Source organism: Neolamprologus brichardi, chromosome 13 (genome assembly GCF_056152115.1).
Source record: "Neolamprologus brichardi isolate AB-2024 chromosome 13, ASM5615211v1, whole genome shotgun sequence".
NCBI classification, from domain to species: Eukaryota; Metazoa; Chordata; class Actinopteri; order Cichliformes; family Cichlidae; genus Neolamprologus; species Neolamprologus brichardi.
In genome coordinates, this window is record NC_142116.1 from 19,976,307 (window position 1) to 19,994,369 (window position 18,063).

At 41.1% G+C, this 18,063-nt stretch overlaps 1 protein-coding gene across 2 annotated transcripts in view; it reads right to left on the reverse strand.

Annotated features, from left to right (window-relative positions):
- mcu (mitochondrial calcium uniporter) overlaps positions 1–18,063 on the reverse strand; it is a 60,805-nt gene that overhangs the window by 29,584 nt on the left and 13,158 nt on the right. The window contains exon 2 of one of the 2 annotated variants that reach the window (XM_006800832.3): positions 2,041–2,151. In XM_006800832.3, the coding sequence (XP_006800895.1) occupies positions 2,041–2,151 (111 nt within the window). Of the gene's footprint in view, positions 1–2,040; positions 2,155–18,063 lie in introns of both variants that reach the window. The other variant, XM_006800831.3, reaches the window with a different exon arrangement.

The window sequence follows — 18,063 nt, forward strand, 5'->3', positions numbered from 1 at the left end:
GATGTGAATCATAATTTTCCCAACGGACTTAACTGAACACATACGGCATATGGCATATGGTTGCCTGGATACAAATCCTGTCACTTTAACTTAATGACCAAAGTCCCAGCTGATTAAATATCTACATCCTGCATTTGTTTTGTGTGAAGTTGAGATATTTGGACAGTGCTGTTATTTTTCTCTAAAAAAGACTCTGAATGACAAGAGTCATAATGAGGCTCTTTAGCCTCATTATGACTAAAGAGCTATGCACGAATGCTATTTTACAGACAAAGTATTCAGAGTGTTCATTTCCCGATTAGCTGGTAAAGACCACACAGGTTTTCCTATCAGCAGTTAACACCATGATACCCACACTCTGGTAGAACGTGTGTGACATGGGGAAATTAAAAGGAACTGTACAGGAAAAACAGGCAAAGCCAAAAACTACAACGGACAATGGACTGAAAGCAAAAACAAGATACCGCTCAAACTTCCAGGTCGTGATAGTATATCACAAGCCGAGCACAACTATGATGTTTGAAAGCAGACAGCAATCTTCAAAGGAAATGTGAACAGTTCCCCCCAGTAAATACTGTATAGTATTTTTGCTTGACATCTCAATCCCTCGTCTGCATTGAGCCTCATGCCATAGATGGACTCCATGTCCACCAACTTGGACATCAGCTGGCAACTTTAGTCCTTGTTCTGTTCTCTGCTCTGAGCAGGAGGGTCACTGAAACACAGAGGCAGCAGAGCAGAACAAGGAAAACTGTCACCAGCTGCAGTCCCAGATGATGGAGTTGAAGTGCGCCTGAAGAACAAAAGATTCACTACAGAGGGGATTGAATCACATAGAGGACTGCCACAACAACAACCCGAGCAGCCTTCAGGTAGGAAAACATGAGAGGACAGGTCGGGGCAAGTTGGGTAGTAGTGACTGAAGTTTTCAAGTAAAATCTTCATCTGCAGTGAAGCTCTAACCACTGTTTGCAGCATTACCGTGCACACAAACATAACCATCGAGATTAAGTTTTCGTAGTTGTAGCACGAAACTGGTGAAAAGTTTGATTTCACATCAAAGTCAAATGTCACCGACATTGTTTGCCCGTTCTCCTCTTTGATGTGGCACTCCCCATTTGGAAAAGTCTCGGTGCTCTTTATAATCTAAATGCATACTTGTCAGGATAATGATATGCAGGGCGTAATAAGGTTTGATAGGAAAACCGGCTTGGTGCGGCAGCTCACGCTGCTGCTGTCAACAACACTGAATCAGAGGGTAAAAACCACTGTGGGGAGGTTGTTTTGAATGGTGGGCTTCCACTGGTGAAACCATTTGAATATTTTTTTTTTTGGTGACCGCTTTTAGAAAACCTGATGTCCAATGATCTAATGAGCCTTCAAAGGCTTCTCCCAAAATAAGAGCTTTTTAATGGAGAAGCCTTTGAAAGATGAAGAGGGTTGTTTAGTCTTGACATCAAGGAGACGCAGGTAAAATGAAAGAACTGATAACTCCTAATCCAGAGAGTGACGAGCAGTGAACGACTGAGACTTGATGGGAACAGTAATTATCATGCATGTCGATCTAGACTAAAAAAAAAAAAGGACGCTGTGCTAAATGAGGTGTTTAGCACAAGATTTTATTCTATCAGCATTTACATGATCACTAGAAACTAAACTAAACTAAGAGCTGATATTAAAGTTTTACTAAAGGAGAGCTAGTAGTTTCTCAAGGTTGGGTGACGCAAGTTACAATGACTGGCAATATTCAGCCAGCCAATATCGATTCAATACTTACAACAATCTGAGGTCTCAGTTGCATAATGATACAACCATTCCCTGACCGACCTTTACAAATGACAAGTGCAATAGGTGATGAAGGTGTCAGGAAGTGCTGACAACGCTAAACCCAGCTGCTGTCAAAGGCTGCCCACATCAGTGAGCCAGACACAACTAACTATGGATTTCTTCTTGAGGCCAAGTGGCCCAGAAATCAATGAGACAATCTATTGTTTTCATTTCCTTTATAATACAGATGCACATGCACGCGGACACACTAACCTGTGGAGACAGGGCATTGGTAGGCTGGGTGAAGAGTGTGGAGTGGGTTGCTGACCGTAGGCCATGTGCTCTCCTGACAGTCTGATGGGGGAAAGGAGCAGACAGTACGTCCTGCTGAAGAAAAGCCACAAACAGACACAAATGTCAAAATAGGAGACATCATCATCAGAGCGGGGATGATCAAAATGCAACCCCCCACAAAAACATCCACCGTCGTGATCAGTAGTGCATTACTGTGAGCTACAATGAGGTTTTGAAGGAGCAGGTATGAAAGTGGTTTTATTTTCTGCTTGTTCAAATGTGGAGGAGGATATTTCCTCTTTGTGGCAAACATTCAAACACACGGTGAAATGAGGCGGTTACGTGTGCAAGAAATATGATGTGAAACTTTGTGTTGCACTTACTGTATGCATATAGACTGCATGTGTGTGAGAAAGTCTCTGCTGTAGCTGACACCTAGAGGTAAACGAGCTTACCAAATCTAAACCAGCATTAGCAGCGAGTTAGTTTTCTACTGCTTAGGTTGTACACAAGTTGACTATTATAATTATATTTGAGGAAAAGTGAAAAATACGCTAGATTTGATATTTGGGAATGTGATCTCTGTGCGATGGTTGGGAGGGAAAAGGCAGGTTTTCAACGCACATATTGGTAAACACAGGCAAGTCAAAAAAGAAGCACAATCTTACTGCTTCTCTAATTAAGAGGGTAAGTAGCACCCAGGTGCTAATAATCAAATGCAACTGATTAAACCTGTAACCCCAAGTGTACCGTATTTGGAAAAATGCTGGCTGTAGCAAAAACTATACAAATGAAGTCATTTGAATTTTCTGGCAGTTATTTTATGTTTCAGGCTTTGCAGGGGTAACTCATCATTAGCAAGTGAGAACATGAGACATTTTAGCAGTTTGCTAGTCTGTAGCATTCAAGTGTGTGTTACACGATGCCAGAATCTTCCCAAAGGAAGACATCCCAGCAAATTTACCCCAAGGTCAGACCATGTAATGCTTTAGAAATTGTAAAAAAAAAAAATAAATAAACCTAAGAGCTACATGTCAGAGTCTACTGGCCTCAGTTAGCATGTTAAATCTTAAAGCTCATGACAGTACAATTAGAAAAAACAGAGAACACGTTGCCAAAAGAACGCCACTTTCCTCTAAAATGAACATGGCGGCACAGCTTATTTTTGCAAAGTTACATCTGAACAAACCACAAAACGTCTGGAACGATGTCCTTCAGACAGACGAGGCAAAAGAAGAGATGTTTGGACACAACACACAGCACCACGATGAGTGAAAACGAAACAGCATTTCAACACAAAAGCCTCACACATACTAAGTGTGGTGGACGCGTGAAGATTTGGGCTTGTTTTGCAGTGACAGGACTGCTCAACAGCTCAATACTCCCCTATATTAGTGAAAATTGAGGCCATCTGTCTGACAGCTAAAGTATGTTTGAAATAAGGACAATGATCCCCAGCAGATCAAAAACAGAATGACCGAAAGAGAAAGGAGAAAGGTGTTACAATGGGCAGCTGAAACTGGTTGAAATGCTGTGTTGGGACTTCAAGAGAGCTCAATGAACTGAAGCAACGCTGTAGAGAAGAATGGGCCACAACAACGATTTAGAGGATCATCATTTAGCCTGGAGAAATAGTTTGTTGCTTTATAAGAAAGCCCTCCGCAAAGCCAGAACATTTTACTATTCGTCACTGATTGAAGAAAATAAGAACAACCCCAGGTTTCTCTTCAGCACTGTAGCCAGGCTGACAAAAAGTCAGAGCTCTTTTGAGCCAACCATCCCTTTAACGTTAACTAGTAATGACTTCATGAACTTCTTCACAAATAAAATTTTTATCATTAGAGAAAAAATTACCAATAATCATCCCACAGATGTAATATTATCTACAGCTACTCTTAGTACCATTGATGTTAAGTTAGACTCTTTTTCTCCAATTGATCTTTCTGAGTTAACTTCAATAATTACTTCCTCCAAACCATCAACGTGTCTTTTAGACCCCATTCCTACAAAACTGCTCAAAGAAGTCCTGCCATTAATTAATTCTTTGATCTTAAATATGATCAACCTATCTCTAATAATCGGCTATGTACCACAGGCCTTCAAGGTGGCTGCAGTTAAACCTTTACTCAAAAAGCCATCTCTAGACCCAGCAGTCTTAGCTAATTATAGGCCAATCTCCAACCTTCCTTTCATATCAAAAATCCTTGAAAGAGTAGTTGTCAAACAGCTAACAGATCATCTGCAGAGGAATGGTTTATTTGAAGAGTTTCAGTCAGGTTTCAGAGCTTATCACAGCACAGAAACAGCTTTAGTGAAGGTTACAAATGATCTTCTTATGGCCTCTGACAGTGGACTCATCTCTGTGCTTGTCCTTCTTGACCTTAGTGCAGCATTCGATACTGTTGACCATAATATCCTATTAGAGCGATTAGAACATGCTGTAGGTATTACAGGTATTGCACTGCAGTGGTTTGTATCATATCTATCTAATAGACTCCAATTTGTGCATGTAAATGGAGAGTCCTCTTCACACACTGAGGTTAATTACGGAGTTCCACAGGGTTCAGTGCTAGGACCAATTCTGTTTACATTATACATGCTTCCCCTAGGCAGCATCATTAGAAGACATAGCATACATTTTCACTGCTATGCAGATGACACCCAGCTCTATCTGTCCATGAAGCCAGATAACACACACCAATTAGTTAAACTGCAGGAATGTCTTAAAGACATAAAGACTTGGATGGCCACTAACTTTCTGCTTCTTAATTCAGATAAAACTGAGGTCATTGTACTCAGCGCTGAAAAGCTTAGAAATATGGTATCTAACCAGATTCTTACTCTGGATGGCATTACCTTGGCCTCCAGTAACACTGTGAGGAACCTTGGAGTCATTTTTGACCAGGATATGTCCTTCAACGCACATATTAAACAAATATGTAAGACTGCATTCTTCCATTTGCACAACATCTCTAAAATTAGAAATATCCTGTCTCAGAGTGACGCTGAAAAACTAGTTTATGCATTTATTACTTCCAGGCTGGACTACTGCAATTCATTATTATCAGGATGTCCAAAAAACTCACTGAAAAGCCTTCAGCTAATCCAAAATGCTGCAGCAAGAGTACTGACAGGGACTAGAAAGAGAGAGCATATTTCTCCTGTTTTGGCTTCCCTTCATTGGCTTCCTGTTAAATCCAGAATTGAATTCAAAATCCTGCTCCTCACATACAAGGTCTTAAATAATCAGGCCCCATCTTATCTTAATGACCTTGTAGTACCATATCACCCTATTAGAGCACTTCGCTCCCGCTCTGCAGGCCTACTTGTTGTTCCTAGAGTATTTAAAAGTAGAATGGGAGGGAGAGCCTTCAGTTTTCAGGCCCCTCTTCTGTGGAACCAGCTTCCAGTTTGGATTCGGGAGACAGACACTATCTCTACTTTTAAGATTAGGCTTAAAACTTTCCTTTTTGCTAAAGCATATAGTTAGGGCTGGACCAGGTGACCCTGAATCCTCCCTTAGTTATGCTGCAATAGATGTAGGCTGCCGGGGGATTCCCATGATGCATTGAGTTTTTCCTTTCCAGTCACCTTTCTCGCTCACTATGTATTAACAGACCTCTCTGCATTGAATCATATCTGTTATTAACCTCTGTCTCTCTTCCACAGCATGTCTTTTATCCTGTCTTCCTTCTCTCACCCCAACCGGTCGCAGCAGATGGCCGCCCCTCCCTGAGCCTGGTTCTGCCGGAGGTTTCTTCCTGTTAAAAGGGAGTTTTTCCTTCCCACTGTCGCCAAAGTGCTTGCTCATAGGGGGTCATATGATTGTTGGGTTTTTCTCTGTATCTATGAAGCGCCTTGAGGCGACTTTTGTTGTGATTTGGCGCTATATAAATAAAATTGAATTGAATTGAATTGAATTGACTGATAAACACATATAGAAAACAATTACTTCCAACTTATTGAGGCAAAAGGTTACCACAAAACTGCAGGAGGAGTGCTGAGAACACGTATCTTCTCTCCACATTACTGTATACACTACACTGTATACACACAAGTACATATCTTAGCTTTGTGAGTTACTAAACAGGAGAGTGAGGACGTTTTTGGAAAACAGAAAATAGCAGCAGAAGTGTGTGTGTGGGCAAGTGTATGAAAGAGTCACAGTAGACTGCAATGACTAAAATACTTTCACCTTCAAAATGCGCACTCTGATATTTTGTGCCTCCCAGCACTAAGGAACGATTAGGTGGAGATAAAATTGTGCAAAAACACTGAGAGTGCACCGACTTTGCCCACAACAAATATTAACTACGCGTTTTTTACCCACAGATGCGGACGCGTTACATGTTGGCAGCTCCAACCAGCTCTAAGACTTCCACACTAAGCAGTAACAACAGAAAAAGATCAGGTGTGAAATGCACCCACTGTCACCGTTACGTTTGAACTGTGGAGCCGTTAAAAATAAAACAGGAACCAAAGACGATGTGCTAAACTGTACTGAAAATGAAAAAAAAGTGCATGCACATAATAAAAACCAAAATAAAAAACGTCAATGAGTGCTTCTAATGTCTTTACCTTAAACACCTGGATCTGTTACAAAGAGCCAAAACTTGCATCTTTAATCAGACTATAAGCAACAATTAATGAGTTATTCCCTTACATTTAAGGCACTATATTAAAGGGGCCTCATTATGGTCACTCTAATGCTGTAATTTTATTCTTGAACTTTACATAAGTAGTGTGGTATGATTCATAGCTCAAATAATCCTCATTATTTTAGAGTTCATCCTCCGTCTGAAGCCATTTAAGCCATTTACCTTTAAGCCCACTTACCTCCAACAACCCACAGTGTATTCACATTCACTCTTACTTATACACATGATGACCTCATCTAAATCTTTGCCCATTTTTAAATTTGTGCATCCGCCACTGCACCAACAACAACAGAAAACAATGAAGAATGTGAGAGTTCTTCTGTAACTATACGGGAACCTGGCTCTCACTAAAGCTAACAAAATCCGCCTACTAGCATCTAACAATTGTACACAAAGTGTGAAAACGACATAATGTTGTTTACCACCTGAGAGTGGCATCGGTATTCTCACATCCCTTAACCTCTTAACGCACTCCTGCTCGGAGCCGCGCAAAGTTCGACCATTTCTAAGGATTTTGTAGGACAGGTGACACCTTAAAACACAGCCATCACATTCACACAACAATCACAGCGCATTTTACCCAACCTGTGTGTTTCTGGACAGAGGAAGGAAACACACAGAGTCAGAAGGACAGCATGCCAGCTCCACACAGGCAACACCCGTGTACCTGGCAGTGTGCGCTGACACAACTAACCAATCTGCCAACCGACAGCCCAGTAAATGCAACATTAACTCATCAACACCTTACCCACAGTAATCTACTTCCCTAATACTGCAATACCTAGACGCCTCTGTATTGCAGTAATTCTTTAATGACATACGTACAGTTTTTTCAGCTATCAGCACTCTAATCGACGAAGCGGAGGTCTTCTTAACACCTTTTTCTACATGTTATTACATACACAATTACCTTTGCTTTAACCGCTTTGAGCCCAGGCAAATTACATTTAACAAGCCTGGATTATGCCCATCTGAGTGCCGGGGTAACAGTTATGCATCATATATCATTACACAAGGAACACTTTAGGAAATTAAATCTGTTGTGTCTCTTCGATGAATACATCCTATGAAATAGGAACGAAAAAGTCAGCTTGCACACACTTGCAGAGCATCAGGACTAGTCAAGCTCAAGCATAACGCATTCTTGCCAAGCTGCTATGATAACCAGCACCGATCCCATTTTTTTTCTCCCCTCCAGCTCTCAGCTTCTACGGCAGTAAACAAGCAGATTTAATTATAGAAAGGACTGCGGAAGACAGTTAATGAAAGAAACTCTCCACTGTTCATAACCGTGTTTGACACAAGTCTTTTCAACATAAATCGCGACTGAGTATTATTACCACTTAGGAGGCCGATGTCTGCAAGTGGCCACACTTGTAGGAACGACCACTAAAAACATTTAGCAAAGAGCAATATCACAGCTGCAAACACAGTGTCCTCAACATGAAGATAGGAATGGACCTTGGCACCAAGATAGCACGCTGCAGAGGGATTATTGCCTCTTCCTTATCTGTGACAGGTCAGGCACACCACATTAACTCATAGGAGGAGCCTATATTCATGACACCAGTGCCTATAAAAAGTGTCCATGAACTGCCAAGAGAGTCTCCTCTGGTCTGTTAGTGTGGAGGAGGAAGCGTATTTGTTGAACTGTTGGTGCTGTGATGTGGGATTTTCAATGAAGCAAGTTCTCTGCCAAGCAACCAAACTGACTCATCCTGGCAGCGAATTCAAACTGCAGTAATACAGTTACAGAATAATACGCTTATATTGCTCAATCCCCCGACCTTCTTTTTTTGCAAGAATTACACTGTATATTAACACTCAAACAAAATAACAAGTCCAGCCCTCGCCAAAAATCAGCCACGGGAAACAAAGTGCAGGCTATTGCTTGAACAATTCAATTCAATTCAATTCAATTTTATTTATATAGCGCCAAATCACAACAAATGTCGCCTCAAGGCGCTTCATAGATACAGAGAAAAGCCCAACAATCATATGACCCCCTATGAGCAAGCACTTTGGCGACAGTGGGAAGGAAAAACTCCCTTTTAACAGGAAGAAACCTCCGGCAGAACCAGGCTCAGGGAGGGGCGGCCATCTGCTGCGACCGGTTGGGGTGAGAGAAGGAAGACAGGATAAAAGACATGCTGTGGAAGAGAGACAGAGATTAATAACAGATATGATTCAACACAGAGAGGTCTGTTAATACATAGTGAGTGAGAAAGGTGACTGGAAAGGAAAAACTCAATGCATCATGGGAATCCCCCGGCAGCCTACATCTATTGCAGCATAACTAAGGGAGGATTCAGGGTCACCTGGTCCAGCCCTAACTATATGCTTTAGCAAAAAGGAAAGTTTTAAGCCTAATCTTAAAAGTAGAGATAGTGTCTGTCTCCCGAATCCAAACTGGAAGCTGGTTCCACAGAAGAGGGGCCTGAAAACTGAAGGCTCTCCCTCCCATTCTACTTTTAAATACTCTAGGAACAACAAGTAGGCCTGCAGAGCGGGAGCGAAGTGCTCTAATAGGGTGATATGGTACTACAAGGTCATTAAGATAAGATGGGGCCTGATTATTTAAGACCTTGTATGTGAGGAGCAGGATTTTGAATTCAATTCTGGATTTAACAGGAAGCCAATGAAGGGAAGCCAAAACAGGAGAAATATGCTCTCTCTTTCTAGTCCCTGTCAGTACTCTTGCTGCAGCATTTTGGATTAACTGAAGGCTTTTCAGTGAGTTTTTTGGACATCCTGATAATAATGAATTGCAGTAGTCCAGCCTGGAAGTAATAAATGCATGAACTAGTTTTTCAGCATCACTCTGAGACAGGATATTTCTAATTTTAGAGATGTTGCGCAAATGGAAGAATGCAGTCTTACATATTTGTTTAATATGTGCGTTGAAGGACATATCCTGGTCAAAAATGACTCCAAGGTTCCTCACAGTGTTACTGGAGGCCAAGGTAATGCCATCCAGAGTAAGAATCTGGTTAGATACCATATTTCTAAGCTTTTCAGCGCCGAGTACAATGACCTCAGTTTTATCTGAGTTAAGAAGCAGAAAGTTAGTGGCCATCCAAGTCTTTATGTCTTTAAGACATTCCTGCAGTTTAACTAATTGGTGTGTGTTATCTGGCTTCATGGACAGATAGAGCTGGGTGTCATCTGCATAGCAGTGAAAATGTATGCTATGTCTTCTAATGATGCTGCCTAGGGGAAGCATGTATAATGTAAACAGAATTGGTCCTAGCACTGAACCCTGTGGAACTCCATAATTAACCTCAGTGTGTGAAGAGGACTCTCCATTTACATGCACAAATTGGAGTCTATTAGATAGATATGATACAAACCACTGCAGTGCAATACCTGTAATACCTACAGCATGTTCTAATCGCTCTAACAGGATATTATGGTCAACAGTATCGAATGCTGCACTAAGGTCTAGCAGGACAAGCACAGAGGTGAGTCCACTGTCAGAGGCCATAAGAAGATCATTTGTAACCTTCACTAAAGCTGTTTCTGTGCTGTGATGAACTCTGAAACCTGACTGAAACTCTTCAAATAAACCATTCCTCTGCAGATGATCTGTTAGCTGTTTGACAACTACTCTTTCAAGGATTTTTGATATGAAAGGAAGGTTGGAGATTGGCCTATAATTAGCTAAGACTGCTGGGTCTAGAGATGGCTTTTTGAGTAAAGGTTTAACTGCAGCCACCTTGAAGGCCTGTGGTACATAGCCGATTATTAGAGATAGGTTGATCATATATAAGATCGAAGAATTAACTGTTTAATTAACTCCCTTCTATTTGTTTGGGGCCAGATGACTCATTAACCCACCAAGGTTTCAGATGTACTGCACATAAATCAATATAAAAGAGGACACAAATCCAAAAAAAAACAATGATAGCCTCCAATGTAAGGCCAAAACCACACCATATTAATTTCCACAGACAGATATTACTGCAGCTGAAACTATGACAAATGTTTCTTCTCATTAATGCGGCACGATATATGAGGCGTTTCTCAATGAGGTTGCTGTGACCTCTCTGCACTACCCGGCCTGCCACCCACAGAAAGGGAAGGGGTGGGTTGGGGGGGGGGGTTCCATCTATTTCTGTTGATTAGATTGCCACTGAGGACGACAGCTGCTCTCTCTAGATACTACCTACGACAAACCGAGAAGGCACGCACACTCAAAACACATCACTTTGTCTCCTGACACAAACGTCCCCAAGCTGGTTAAATCCCAACACTTTTACTCGTAGATAAAACACAACAAGCTACAAACAAGTGAGAGGAAAGGCCTATTTTCTGCTTACAAAGCAGCAATTTCACTGTGACAAAAAAAAAAAAACAGAAAAAAAAGGAAGTGCATCTTGTTACCCAGTGAGCAGAAAAGCAGATTTTCAAGCATTCACTCCAAACTACAATGAGGCGTATGTATCTCTGACTTGCTTATGCTGTGAAATGATACTAAACACTATATTTTGTCTCAATTAGGGTGAGAGCTGTTGCATTAAAATATCCAATATATCAATGGAGAAATTATGTCTTCCCTAATAATGAAGAATTAGGTAAGTACTTACAGATTTTATGGATCTACTTTTTTAAAAAACAAAAACAAAACACAGCAGTATTGCCCAGCAGTAGCACGAGACTAGCATAAGACGCTGCTAAAAATTAATAGATGTATTTAGAGTTCAAATCATAGGCTCAGTGCTCCTTTTTTTGGGAGCGATTTTAGATATAAAATAGCATCTCTGCACCACATCATATGTGACACATTTTGCTTCACACATTTTGTCCCAGCGTGAAACTCAGCGGCTGCTGCTATTGATTTACTGATTGATTTATGGCACGGTGTGTTATGAGCTTGGAGCTGCTGAGGGAACAATTTGCACTGATCACAGATGTGCACATCAAACCTAAACTCTGGCGAGCAGCTCAGCTCTCCGTTTCTGCAGGTAACTCCAGTCACAACAGTCGAAACTGGAGTTATTATTAGCTTTGCATGTTGTCAGTCTCCCGTGCTATGACACCCGAGTGCTGCCTGATCTGCAGCAACTCGCACCGGAGTGTTTACATGAATTCTGATCCAGGGCGAGACTCCAGAAATCTGTCACCTCTGCGCATTCCTCCATGCATGAACTGAGGTGATTCCCAGCAACTCCAGTTCTATAATTACTGGGATCGGCTCATCAGCAAGCATTCAGAAGGCTCGCGTGTCTCACAGTTCAGAGTGGCAAACCATTAAGATACCACAGATGCTCAGTTAAGTGAGGCTCATTGTAAGACTGTGCAGTGAAATAAGTGTGTGGGTATGTTCTGTAGGGGCAAAAAAAGAGAACGTGTATGCACATCCAAGCACAAATAGCTTTTAGACTGAAAACCATCACAATATGCTGCAAAATATGTCTGCACAGTAATTGGCTCCAACCCAACAATTTCATTCCTCAAACATTTTTCGCAAAGGCAACACTTTGAGTGTGTTCTTCAAAGGACGCATCAGACGTTGTGCTTTCAAAACAGTCTACCCAAGAGCCAATACACCTCAACAACTAGAAATACTACTACTAGAAATACACACAAAACACAACCTGCATTGAAGCATTTCATAATACTGGCATAGAAAAACTGATTCAGACTCGTACCTGATACTTTACAAAACAACCAACTGATCTAATAGTCTATTTAAAAAAACATCACTTCCTTAAATACAACCTGCAAATTACCCATTCAGTACTCAGTGACATGTCAGGTATAGCTTTTAATAATCAATGGCCCTTCCCCATGGCTTTAACAAACAGGCCAATTACAGTAACAACAACACAAGCAGACTGGTGTCCTAACAAAATGTGCCCAAAGGATGCTCGAAGACGCCTTGGGGATAACTTGTGTATGCTATTTATTCCTAGTGAGCTGAGTTAACCTCTAAGGCAGAAGACAAATGGAAGGCATGGAAGAAACCCTATAATATTATTTGCACACAGCTATTTAATATAGTAAACTGGGTACATAAAGAGACTGACATGCAGAGTCTGTTGTCTCTCTGCATTAGTTTGCAATTCTGCTGTCAGCATGCAATCCACATGTGCACATTTTTAATGACTCTGCACTACAATATTTTGTACAATTCAAAGGAATCAATCTGATCTGTCCCATCTCTCCTCGTTCCCTTGTCTTCCTCTCCTGCGTGGTTCAGTGAGCCTCTCTAGTTATCCAGCACCAGCGAGAGAAAGCCAGCCAGCCTTAGGGAGGATGGAGGGCGGTGGTGGTTGCGCTGGCTACAAGCAATAACTGGGCACCGAAAGGAAAGATGAAGTGAGCGAGATAGGAGACGAGAGGAGGAGGCTTAAATGAAATTTCCAACACATTAAGCACACCCTGTAACCCAGTACTTGCACATGCAGGGTAAAGTGAGGTAGGGGCTGCTGAGAGACCGCTGGATGGTGAAAGTAGTTTATAGCTAAGGAGAATTGATTGAGTTACAGGGGTTCCCTGGATGATCTGTAATGATACACAGCAACAGGAAGATGCTCAAGGATAGACGGTCACTGTATCCAGGAAAGAAGAGAGGATACTAATGACTCAAGAAATCCCATCACAGACATGGGAACATTTAGGAGTGGGTGATGTAGCCAGGGGTTTAAGTTAAAGTGAGATTTGGCGGTTGGGGGAGCCCTAAGATTGGGTGCAGTGTTGTAGCATAAAGAAAATAATAACCTAGAAATAATTCCCATAATTATTTTTATGAGGATACAATCAGCTGGCCTGTGTTGCCTGTATTCACTGCTCTTTTTGGATTCAGCACAGCAAATTCAACAGGATATAAGCAGATATTTCACAAATTTTATGTCCAGCTTTCCTAGACACCGTGAAGCTAGTATAAAGGTGGAATTCAGTGACTGAATTGAATCGACATCAATATAAACTGATGTAACTTAACGCTGGCCATGAACACCGTGCCTGATGTGTACAAGTCCAAACTGTGCTGCAAACCACTAACCTCGACTAAACTGCTTAGTAAGCCAACAATCTTTTTCATGCAAAATTTGACTAAAACAAAATTAGTAGACTTCAATTTATTTTGCAAGACTTTACACAAAAACACAACTTCAGCAACACATTACGTTTAGCTCCAAGATTTGACTTAAAACCTTTGCAACTTTCCATTTGCACCATGAACGCCTCACAGGGACGAGAAAAGAAAAGGGATATGGATGAGGGTGTCTTTATTTTCTTATTACTGAGCAAGTATCGCCATGCAAATGCAAAACATTAACTCGTTCAACAGTAACCTTCCTATCAGATTTCATCACTCATAAATTGAAGGTGCTGGAACATCATTCTGGTCCATTTTAACCCCCTCATGTAGCCAAAGGGCCAATGATGCCTGGTGGTAGAATCACAGTACAGTTTTAAAATAAGGACTAATCCTTGTCCATCTGTACTTAATTAAAGACAACACAGCATGACTAACCCAGTATTAAAATACCAGCTGACCTCTTAATGAAGTTAAAGCAAACTGACAAACAATAGTTCCTTTGAGTTTTTAATACTCGACTTGTCTTTATCATTCTCTCTGACACTAAGCTTATTGTGATCTATTTGCGTCCTTTTGCACAGTATGAAGTGTGAGCCATGGGTTTCAAAGGTAAACACTTTCCATTTTCTTTGGGATGTTTCCATTTAAGCGGCTGAAGAAGTCTGTGCGTTCCAGATAACATTCATTTGCCGAAACTCTGATGTGGAAAAGCCATTTCTAAACAAGGTATCTGGCAACAAGTTATTGTCATCTGTCCATCCTTGCTTTGAACAGTTTGAACAGCACAGTTGATTTGTTTGTCAGTGATATAAGATCATTCCACTGGCTAATAGCAGGTACACTCAGAGTGAATCTGACTAGGCCTGTGGTCTCAAGGGCAGGTAGACTTTTTTGTGTAGATGAACGTGTGTGTGTGTGTGTGTGTGTGTGTGCGTGCGCGTGCGTGCGTGCGTGCGTGCGTGCACGTGTGGTTGGATACAGAAATTACCAGAAGCACGCCGCAGGGTTCTTCAAGCAAGTAATATAAACCAAACAGCGAAGGAGAAGGCTCCAAGGTCAGTGTCTGGCCTAACTGACAAATGCGGACGCTCACCTGCAAATGTATGGGATGCAAACATGCACTTTCCCCCCTTTGTCATTTAATATCACACAGTTTGTGTGGGATTTACACATCTGGTTCATGAAGGCAGTGTGTGCAAGAGAGCGAGGCTGACAGCTCAGCTTCTCCAGCTGCAGCAGAGATGAATGGGTGGGCCTCAAAACTGCCTTCATTCATAATGGAATACGGCAACAAAGCAGCTTCAGCCCCAGGTGTCTCGGGAACTATAAGAGCAAACTAAAGAACGGAGCGCGGGAGAGACTGTGAGACAGAATATCCAACACAAAATATATTCCTGATTTATCGCCCCAGGTGTTACCTAAATAAAGCTTACAAGGGCAGAGAATGCAACACCTTAACGTTGTTGGTCTTGTTGGAGAGCTGGAACGGCCTGGAAATGTCAGGACATACGCTGCTGACTTTATCACACTGTTAAAGCCCGTACTAGTCATTCTAGCTTTTAAAAAGGAGGTCTTTAAGCTTTAAAGACAAATGATTTGAAGATGACACAGGAAGGATTTAGAAATAGGGCGCAGCCAGTGGATAGTGGGAAACCACACATGGAAATGGACTGTAATGTTTTTATTATGTCATACAAGACACATGCACATCCTTCTACTTATGATCATGACGCTTATGATCAGCAGAGAGTAGCAATGTGGGCGTGAGGGGGAGGAAGCACATGCACCAGCGAGAGCGAGACGGGTCGAACAAGCATCAGAGAGGAGAGGGAAGATTCTGTGTGTGTTTCTCCTCTGCATGTCTTTTAATGTGTGGTTGTGTGCGTCTGAGTAATCACAACAAAAGAACTTCATTCTTAGCATCAGTGAAATCCACAAATAGCAAGAACCTACTGGCACTGAATAGCTGCGGAAAATTATAACATCAGTACAAAGGAGGCCACATTTTACATTTTCTTGAAATCCATAAATCAACACCAACACTTACTGTTTGCACAAGGAGTTACGAAGCTAAATTTAGCTTACAAGGAGTAAAATATGGCTTACATTCGAAGGCGGGTTCACAGAGTACTGCAGAAAGTAGCTGCTTACCAGAGCTGATGTAGTAAAGCAACACAGGCTAACTGCACACCATGGCTTTGCAGGTTAATTCTCTCAGATAACCTTTGAACTTCTGCCTGCACCACCACTTATTTCAGCCTCCCAAAGAAGAGTCTGGGGAACGGCAGCACAACACTGCAGCTGAAGCAGCTCAGGCGTGACTCCAAGTTGAGCCTGTGCTGTAACTCTAGTTAGTCATATGAATCACATATTTAAGGGCTTGCCATTTGTTTAACCTGAGGCTTACATAAGACAGGTTCGGTTGGTTCCTCGTGGGACAAATTCATACTCACACAGGATGACTAGAGTTTGAAAAAAAATGTAGAAATTTTCAGCAAATTTTCCCCATTTCACATGTCTTGCCTAGTTATGCACACCTGCAGTAAATTCAGAATGAATAACCTTGTAATGACTGGTTTCATATCTACTATAAAATTCAAAATGCTATGTTTAAGGCCACATAGATATTTTTCAATCACATGGTTAAAGGCTATCCTCAGTCGTGCAAACTTTTTAAATCTGGCATTAGAAACTGTGCAAATCCTTTACATCTGCAGGACCACCCACCGTTTCCACCCACACCACTTGATTGAAGGACCTTCCCTTCGCGCTACACCCTTCAACTCATTAAACCAGAATTAAGTGTGGAATTATGAGCTTGTATATCATTTGCACTGCAGCCATTACTGTACATTAACAGCGCACTGCAATATTTTGGCCCTGGTAAGCGATGCACACTGTAATAAATAGCTGTGAAAATACTTTCTGTACAAGGACATTCTCCTCTTTGTAAATACAAGGCTGATGCATTTGATGAAAAACAAATAGTAACACACATTACATTTTTTACAGTATAAGACTATTTTTTTCTTCATCATAATGTAAATGTATGAGTTGAAATCATTAATTTAGAAGATTTGTGATTGTTTAGTTCAGTTAATTGTGTTTAGATTTTGACTTTTGTGCACAAGTTCTGAACATTTAAAAAGATTTAAATGGCTCACAGTGACTGAGACTCCTAAGGGAATTAATCAGAACTGGCCAATGTTCACTTTCAGGATAGCTATTAAATGTTTAATTTAGTGCTGCCAATACCTACAAGGACATTTCTTGCAGCTGGTATTAGATATCATTCATGTCAATTCAATGCTTTGTGCTGCTCCTTGACATCAAATATTTGCCACCAGCAAATTACTGCCAAGCATTTATTTTGAAAGAGATAATATAAGGGTTTTTCCCATGGCATTTCATTAAACTAGATTCAGCTTTGCACGTTTCAGCACCTGGAGTCATGATTGATATAAATAAGAAGATGCAGGGATATTTTTTTATAAAAAGGTTCATAGGTCAGGTCAGCTGAGCCTAAAACCACAGCTTTTATGGTGCCCTTTTGTATTTAATACTATAAGCATATAATAAGCATATAAGCCATTATTCTAATCAATGAATTCCAGTCAGTTTGAAGTACTTCTGAGGAAGCACACTGCTGAAGCTGACCGACTCTGACACGCTCACTGGCTTAGATACACAAAAAGCATTTTGGTGTGCAACAACATGTCAGCTAAATAAGACAGGAGTCGTGAACCAAAAAAACCCCAAAGAAATTGTGACTCAAAAGATTTGTTTTTTTTCTTATTTTTTCCCCCTGTAGCTTTTTTATTTTAAAAAAAAATGTTAAAAAGGGAAAATGAAAATGAAAAGAGCCAAGTAGTCGAGTTGTACAGATGGCTTTTCATTTTGAGTACGTCTTCACTGACAGTGTTGCACTGCATCTTGCTGGATGAGATATCAAAAATAGAGAAGCTATTATTCACAGGTAGGAGGGAACAGAAGACTGTGACGTGGATAACCTTCAATCCTCTGTTGGAAAAAGGACATTATCATGGTGCAAAGGGTTACCCAGGCAACAGCAGCACCAGGACTTTCAAACATCTCCGGGAAACGATATATACCCTTCTCACACACAAAATCAGCCCGCTGCTCTCATGCACAAACTTTGTGGCTTTGATTTATTTCTTTTTTTTTTTGAAAAGATTAAAATCTCTTGTAATCCCATATCCAGTGTAAAATATCAGTATTTGCAGGCAGCTCAATACACTGTAACATTAGAAACACTGCCCGCGGCTGAAAACAAAAGAA